The sequence below is a fragment of the Chiloscyllium plagiosum genome, chromosome 25 (assembly GCF_004010195.1).
Source record: "Chiloscyllium plagiosum isolate BGI_BamShark_2017 chromosome 25, ASM401019v2, whole genome shotgun sequence".
Taxonomy (NCBI): Eukaryota; Metazoa; Chordata; class Chondrichthyes; order Orectolobiformes; family Hemiscylliidae; genus Chiloscyllium; species Chiloscyllium plagiosum.
In genome coordinates this window covers 41,980,837-41,989,678 of record NC_057734.1, presented here as the reverse complement: position 1 = coordinate 41,989,678, position 8,842 = coordinate 41,980,837, and the positions used below count along the sequence as shown (strand labels likewise).

General features: G+C 41.6%; 1 protein-coding gene across 1 annotated transcript in view; it reads left to right on the top strand.

The window, feature by feature from the left end:
* cita (citron rho-interacting serine/threonine kinase a) overlaps nucleotides 1-8,842 on the top strand; it is a 216,449-nt gene that overhangs the window by 185,993 nt on the left and 21,614 nt on the right. Inside the window, exons 40-43 of the mRNA XM_043715278.1 lie at nucleotides 3,343-3,435; nucleotides 4,219-4,327; nucleotides 5,241-5,369; nucleotides 7,459-7,539. Of these exons, the coding sequence (XP_043571213.1) occupies nucleotides 3,343-3,435; nucleotides 4,219-4,327; nucleotides 5,241-5,369; nucleotides 7,459-7,539 (412 nt within the window). The remainder of the gene's footprint in view (nucleotides 1-3,342; nucleotides 3,436-4,218; nucleotides 4,328-5,240; nucleotides 5,370-7,458; nucleotides 7,540-8,842) is intronic.

Genomic DNA, 8,842 nt, shown 5'->3' with positions numbered 1-8,842 from the left:
CCCCCCCCCGCCATACTAGTTTAAACCCTCTTGAACTACTCGAACAAACCTTCCATCCAGGACATTGGTCCCCTTCCAGTTCAAATGCAACCCCGTCCTTCTTGTACAGGTCCCACCTTCCCCAGAAGGCATCCCAATTATCTACATATCTGGATATCTAAATATTCACTGTGGGCAGAGATTTGTTGCTTTTTGGGAAAGGAATTGTTTCAGTCTTTTGGATCTGGTGTATGTTATTGGCAAATGCAAGAACATCATCTCTTTCAGCAGCAAAACCAATCCTATGACATCTCTAACTAAATAATTTGAACACTTGAAGGTAGTGAATTTGTAAAAGTTAAAATGAGAATCTGCCCCATTCTGTGTTTGTAGTCCAGTAATTTCTATAGAAATAGGTGGTCTGTTAAAACACTTGATCTATTTTAAACTCGGTTCTCTCAGTGTGATCGGGAGGCTGATTTCAGTGTAACAGTTGTCATGTGTTCTTCCCATTTTTGGAAAGCCCACAAATGAAATGGAACCGGGAGCTAGCAGTTGAGAAAGTTGTGCCTATTGCAAAACCCCTTATTGGCCAAAAATATTAGGTGTGTTTCTCCCAGCATCTGAAGGAAGCCTTTGGTCTCTGCTGTGCCAGTCATGGTAACATGCCCGATCACTACCATATTGCATCATCCCCACCAAGCTCCAATCACTTCATCCATCCCTCCCTGATCACCAGGGTCAAGTCTATGGAGTCCTGGCACTGGCCTTTTTGCCACTTATTTTGGAGGTTAATAGATGGCCAGCCTGTCAGTTTGACTGGCCAAATGTGAGATTGAGGGTGAAAGGATTACAACAAGGTTGTGCAATTAATTTTGGCAGGACGATTGGATTCCTACTCTTGTTACATTTCTCTCACTTCCCCTTACTGTATTTGCTTCCCCATAAAAATGTGGTTCAAAGTCTGTCAAATTTCACACAATTTTATGTTGTAGGAATTGATGGGGACAACACAGCCTTATTTTGCAATGTACCTTTACAGGAAGGAAAGGGCAGTGAATGTTGTTGAAATTGAGAACTAATTTGATCAAACGTCTAACTTTGAGCTCCTGTCCCAGAGCTCAACTGACAGTGTACTAGCAAGCTTGCTCATTATTTCCACTCATGGCAGAATACCAGGTTGCTCATTTCAAAATATGGATTGGAACTCTTGAACCAAAAGATTCAAACACTGGCCTATTGTCTTACTGAATTTAACTGGTTCTGCTCAGATTGCACCTCGATTGTAGGGGAACAGCAAATCTTTTGGGAGGTGCATGAGAGGGTGGTGTTGAATTTTTACGCAATTTCAATTTCCCTTAAGAGTTGCTTCTTTGCAAACTGAATGGTTGCATTTAGTTTTGCGTTCATGAATAGGTATTACCAGACTATTTAAACACAAGTTATTCATGGCACAACTTTCTGAAACTGAGGCATTGATTCTTGATGCATTTATGTGTTCCAGGCTTCTTTTAACTTCCTAAAGATTTACATTTATTGATTATGCCACTAGTTACTGGATCCCTGCAATGAGGCTTCTACCCCTGCCATAATACTGAAATCACTCATGCCATAGTCAAACATTATATCTTTTGTAGCTGGGAATTCTAGACAAAAGTGAGGACTGCAGTTGATGGAAACCAGAGTTTAGATTAGAGTGGTGCTGGAAAAGCACAGCAGGTCAGGTAGCATCCGAGGAGCAGGAAAATCAACATTTCGGGCAAAAGCCCTTCATCAGGAATAGAAGCAGGGAGCCTCCAGGGAGGACAGATAAATACGGGGGGGTGGAGAAGGTAGCACAGAGTACAATAGGTGAATGGAGGTGATAGATCAGAGGGGAGGGTGGAGCAGATAGGTGGGAAGGAAGATTGGCAGGTAGGACAGGTCATGAAGACACTGCTGAGCTGGAAGGTTGGAACTGGGGTAAGTTGGGGGGAGGGGAAATGAGGAAATTGTTGAAGTCCACATTGATGCCCTGGGGTTGAAGTGTTCCAAGGTGGAAGATGAGGCGTTCTTCTTCCAGGTGTCGGGTGATGAGGGAGCAGCGGTGGAGGATACCCAGGACCTGCATGTCCTCGGCAGAGTGGGAGTTGAAATGTTGGGCCATGTGGCGGTGTGGTTGATTGGTGCAGTTGTCCCGGAGATGTTCCCTAAAGCGCTCTGCTAGGAGGCGTCCAGTCTCCCCAATGTAGAGGAGACCGCAACGGGTAGAATAAATGACATATTGGTGGATGTGCAGGTGAAACTTTGAATGTGGAAGGCTCCTTTGGGGCCTTAGATGGAGGTGAGGGAGGAGGTGGGAAGGTTTTGCAATTCCTGCGGTGGCAGGGGAGGATGCCAGGATGGGAGGGTGGGTTGTTGGGGGACATGGACCTGACCAGGTAGTCACGGAGGGAATGGTCTTTGTAGAAAGCGGAAAGGGGTGGGGAGGGAGGGAAATATATCCCTGGTGGTGGGGTCCGTTTGGAGATGGCGGCAATGTCGGCGGATGATGCGGTTAATGCGAAGGTTGGTAGGGTGGAAAGTGAGGACCGGGGGCTTCTGTCCTTGTTACGGTTGGAGGGGTGGGGTTTGAGGGCGGAGGTGCGGGATGTGGATGAGATGCGTTGGAGGGCATCTTCAACCACGTGGGAAGGGAAATTGCGGTCTCTAAAGAAGGAGGCCATTTGGTGTGTTCATGGTGGAACGGGTCCTCCTGGGAGCAGATCCGGCAGAGGCGGAGGAATTGGGAATACGGCACGGCATTTTTTACAAGAGGTAGGGTGGGAAGAGGTATAATCCAGATAGCTGTGGGAGTCGGTGGGTTTGTAAAAAATGTCAGTGTCAAGTCGGTCGTCATTAATGGAGATGGAGAGGTCCAGGAAGGGGAGGGAATTGTCAGAGATGGTCCAGGTAAATTTAAGGTCAGGGTGGAATGTGCTGGTGAAGTTGATGAATTGCTCAACCTCCTCGCGGGAGCACGAGGTGGCTCCGATGCAGTCATCAGTACAGTGGAGGAAAAGGTGGGAGTGTAACTCCGGAAAATGGACTGTTCTACGTAGCCAACAAAAAGGCAGGCATAGCTGGGGCTCATACGGGTGCCCATGGCTACCCCTTTGGTCTGGAGGAAGTGGGAGGATTTGAAGGAGAAATTGTTAAGGGTGAGGACCAGTTCAGCCAAACGAAAGAGAGTGTCAGTGGAGGGGTACTGTTGGGGACGTCGGAAGTCTGCTCCTCAGATGCTGGGAAATTCTGGTCTATTTTCAAATATAAGTCACTTTCCTTCAGCTTCTCAAATACCACTAACATGTTTTTTTTACCCAGTAGATATTTTGTGTTTTGCAGACTGAGGCTGAACCATGTATCTGTGCAGCAATGCCAAACAAAGTGTGCATCTTACGTTATAACGATGGGCTTGACAGCTTCGCCATTCGCAAAGTGAGTGTTTTAATGCAATGAATAAAAAGACCTGTAAAAACCCAGAATAAGAATAATTAATCCATTTACTGTGAACATGCTATGCTTTGGAATTCTCCCACATGCCAACTGTTATCAATCTGTCATACATTCTTAAAGTATTAGATCTGGCCAATGTACCATATTTTTGAGAACTGGTAAATTTAATAAATTTTTAAAAACTAGTAATTATTCTGAACTCTGAAATGGTTGACCACCTCCTGAAAGTATACAGACAGGGTTGGTAATGTCAACTGACCATGAATACACTGCTGACATCACATTCCATGCACAGTAATGCCAGTGCATCCACAGAATGCCCCACATTTAATTCATGTCAATTAGTACTGCCCTGGCAATTATTCTCAGCACACCTGGCCATTGGGTGAAGGAAACAACAGTTGAATATGGTCTTACTTCATGGCATTTATTTGTAATTCCAAATCCTAGAACAATTTTACCTTGGCTGGCTTCCTTTGTGCTTTGTCTCAGTTACTTGCCAATACACCCCAGGGTATAGGTGACCGAGCCGCTTGCTTCCTCACGTTACGTATTTTGTTCCCTTTTGGTACTCGTCTTTCCCCCTTGCTCAATATCTAAATTAGTTATCTAACTTGCTGCAGGGCCTCCTGAAGGTGGCATTTGTACTATTTGCAGTCATTATAAACATTTCCACTGTTTCCTCTTTGAGCATTTGAACCTTTTGTTTTTGTAATTTATTGAAATGTACCAAATCACTAATATCATCTCCTTTGCTCTCTACAGGAGATCGAAACATCTGAGCCTTGCAGCTGTATCCAGTTCACTGGGTATAGCATCATCATTGGTACCAACAAGTTCTACGAGATAGAGATGAAGCACTATACGCTGGAAGGTAAGAACAGCAATTGTATAACAGATGGACTAATTCCTGCAAAATAATTCTGCCTATATCTCACCTGTACAATATCTGGTCTGAGACCAGATTGTTTGTTATTAGTATAGAAATATTGATATAAATATACACATACTGTGGTGGAGTTCCTTTCCTTCTATTGTTAATCTCACTTCCATTGGGCATAAATAATCAATGAAAAATATTGTCTAAACTTTCCATTTTTCTGCCTTCTCTGCTGGAACTGCTGTCTATTTCTGGGAGTAGGACTCAGCACCAAGTCACTGTTTGTCATAACGTACAGTAGTAATTACTGGCAGACTATTCAGCATTTTTAGAGCATTACTCTCAAAGTTAACTTTATCAATTTCCAGCAGGTGTCAAAATTTTGCAGCCAAAGGAACCCAAGTTAACTCTTTCTTTCTCTCCTTTTCATTGTCTGGGAACACTGAGCAATTGTGTGGATCTCACACCTGAGATCAAGCAACTAAACCAGGCAGTGAACTATCCTCACCAATGCAAGTCAGTGCTACAGAATCCATCAAGTTGATTGACCACCAGAGCCTTGAAGTCTAAGATTTTGTAGTTATTATTCTAATGTATTCATATTTATTGCATTTAGATAGCTGCTTGAACATGAGGATTATTACAAGGTATGGTGAGTGAGCAGTGTGGGATTAGACTAATTGACTAAACTGCACGCTCCTCTGCTCTCTCTTTCTATATGTTCAAATATGTTTAATTCTTTTTAAAAATATCCCTTGCAGAGTTGGACAGCCTTTACGTATATGTTTAGAATAGTTTTATTAAAAACCTTTGTTTGCTAAAAGAGCTTGTATTTATTGTTCTGGTGAATGTGACAATGATTCCTGATCATTGAGAGCTATAAATTTGCCTCTGTCTCTGCCTGCAGAATTTCTGGATAAGAATGACATGACCCTGGCCTCTGCTATTTTTGCTGCATCTTCACACAGTTTCCCAATTGCCATTGCTCAGGTGAATACCAGTGGGCAAAAGGAGGAGTTTCTGCTCTGCTTCCATGGTAAATAATGAGCTCATTGATGTGCCCTTCTTTCTTTTAGAAAGATTCTTGCCTTGAAACATTTATAGTTGAGAGAAAGCATTTTGATGTGCATGTTGATGTAACGGCAATTTATTTCCTTTACATGCAAATGCTAAATTTCTAATACGTTAAGAGATTTTGCAAGAAAATGGAAGCATCAGAACATGGGTACAGAACATCGGAAAGTAAAGATTTCCTTTTTACCATGGAACTTTCTGCATCAGATCTACATTTAAATATCTAAACTCTAATGCACTCTTACCTGTTTAGCTGATCTTGTTAAGTCAACCTTTTCACACCTGATGAAATTACCTCCAAGTTCTTGCTCATTTGCTTTCAAAATCACTTTTAACTCTGCCTTTGTTAGCTTTCTGTGCCGTTAGTCCTGAAAATTTCTCAAATCTCGGGCCGACCACTAGTTTTTGCCACATTATAAGCCTTAGTTTTATATTGTATGTTCTCCTTGATTGCATTTTTTCATCACAGTTAGTTCGTTCTGCTCAGCCAGTCCTCCTCTTTGACTGGAATACATTTTTTCTGAACTATGAAATATCATCTTAAATATCTGGTGCAGCTTTTCCATCTTCCCCTTATTTGTTTTCCCAATGCACTTCACAAAGTCCTTATTCATACCTCTGTAATTACTCTTCATTGCCCTTGTTTAAGTTGAGAACTTTGGTTTGAAACCCAAGTTGTTGTCCGTCAAATTTACTTTGCAATTCTACCACGTTTTGATCGATCCCCTCTAAATTATGCTTAACTATGAGATCTCTTATTAATCCTACCTCTTAACACATTGCAGAATCTATACTTTATATAAAATAGCCAATTCCTGAAATGTACTGCTCTAATAAACAATCCCTGATACGATCTGCATCTTCAATGTTACCCTTGGACATTTGTTTTGTCCAGTCACTATACAGATTAAAATTGCAGTGTGCTTCTTACTTGTTTCATTATTTCTTGATTTATACTTTATCCTTATAGTGAGGCAATTTTCAAGGTCTTATATATATAACTCCCAGCCATGACTTTGCCTTGCTATTTCTTATTTCCAACCAAACTAATTGCACATCACAATTTATTGCATCCATATCACAATTCATCACTCCATTGATCCTTTATTTAAAAAAATTGTCTCACCTCCTTTTCAACTTTTCATTCTTCCAGGATGTTGAATACCTTTGAATATTGAATTCCCTGACTTGTTCCCTGCAACAACCTCTGTGTAATAGCTATAGATTTATATCCATTTATGCCTATTCGTGCCATCAACTTGTCTACCTTGTTAGAAATGCTGCATGCATTCAGATATAAAGAGGCTCAAGCTTTGACTTTCTACTATTACTGTTTACTCTGACTCTCATTTCTACTCCACTCTTCTGCTTATGCTTCCTGCACTTCCTGTCATATTTTATTATTCATCTCTTCATTACTGTGCACCTCTATGCCCATTTTTAGTGTTTTTGTTGTTTGAAACTCCCATTGAATTGAATCCACTATTTCCAATCCTCCCCCCCCCCCCCCCCCCCCCCTCAAAATTCATTAGATTAAAGTTCTATCTACAGCTCTAGTAATGTGATTTGCCAGGACACTGGTCCCACCATGTCAAAATGAAGCCTGTCCTAACAGAACAGCTTTCTTTCTCAGGCCTGAGGTAATGGATCCCATTTCTCTCTCTCTCTCCAATTTTTTTTAAGGCACACATTAGATTTGTAATCCTATTTACTCTACACAAATTTGGAAGTGTCTCCGGTGGTAATCCGGAGATAATTATCTTTGGTCTGTCGTGTTATCTCTTTTTTGTGCAATATTTCAACAGTAATAAGACCTTCCAAAATCACAGTTACTGAGAATTTCGTAACTCAAGCAATTTGTTAGTTACCAAATAAATTCTACAGAAATAGATGTATATTTCACAGTTGTATGTCTGGGCTCCTTGAGCTATACTCTGTTCAGAGCATGTTTCTTGTGCTATGCACTCTGTCATTAGCATTTAGTAGAATTCTTGGGCAATTTCACCACTTAAAAGTCACTGTCTTAGTCAATCTTCTTTAACTCTCAATAGAATTTGGTGTCATCGTTGATTCATATGGAAGGCGTAGTCGCACTGATGACTTGAAGTGGAGGCGTTTGCCTTTAGCATTTGGTAAGTGTGTACTCATTGTCTTTTCCAAAATTGTATATCGGAGTTTCTGAGAGCAAAGTTCTAGAAACAGGAATCGTGTAAGAATCAGGATGGCTTGAAAATGATAGAATTTTGAACTCCAAAAATCAAAGTATATTTTCAAAACTTGTAGGCTGCACTAAATTGCATGACATCACAAATGATCAGGAAGACTGCAATTACTAATGTCTTTAAGAAGGCATTAATAAACTTCAGAATAGCATTTATTTTAGCTAATGAATTTGAATACAGATAAGTACAAGGTATTACATATCGGTAGGAGTAATAAAAGGGCCATGTGGTGCTTGGACATGAAAAATCTAAATGGGATAGAGGAGCAAAGGGATCCGGGGATTCAGATACAAAACTCATAACCAGAGGTGACAGAGGTTAATAAGGCATTAACAAAAATCACATGCAATGAGGTTCATTTCAGGGGAGTTATTGAAAAACAGAAAAATATTATTAAACTTGTATCGAACCTTGTTTAGACAACGCTGCACAGTTCTAGTCTCCATGTTATTAGAAAGAATTTAGAACAGTGAGAAAAGTACCTAAAAGATGTACAATAGATGACAGAAGTTGTTCAAGGTTGTAGCACTCAAAAGCGTCAGCAGGGAAGTGCTGTCTTTCGAAAAGAACATGTTAAGAAATGACCAGAAAACAGTTGTTAAAGTCACAAAATTATTTCTTAGGGTAAATTTAGTGAAGACATTTCCATGGGGACCAAAAGTAGGGAGCATAAATACCTGAAAGTCACACATTAAAAAAAAACCTTCTCTACCCCAAGAGAATTAAGAACGTCAAACTTGCTACCATGATGAATAGTTAATAGGCTTGTGGCTACCCCGCATTGTCCGGTTCTACCTCCTTCCCAAGATCCACAAGCCTGTCCACCCTGGCCAACCCATTGTCTCAGCATGCTCCTGCCCCATTGAACTCATCTCTACCTACCTCGACACTGTCCTATCCCCCCCTAGTCCAGGAACTCCCCACATACGTTCGAGACACCACCCACGCACTCCACCTCCTCCAAGACTTCTGTTTCCCCAGCCCATCAACGCCTCATCTTCACCATGGATATTCAATCCCTCTACACCTCCATCCGCCATGACCATGGCCTCCAAGCCCTCCGTTCTTTCCTCTCCAGACGTCCCCAACAGTACCCTTCCACCGACACTCTCATTCGTTTGGCTGAACTGGTCCTCACCCTTAACAATTTCTCCTTTGAATCCTCCCACTTCCTCCAGACCAAAGTGGTAGCCATGGGCACACGTATGGGGCC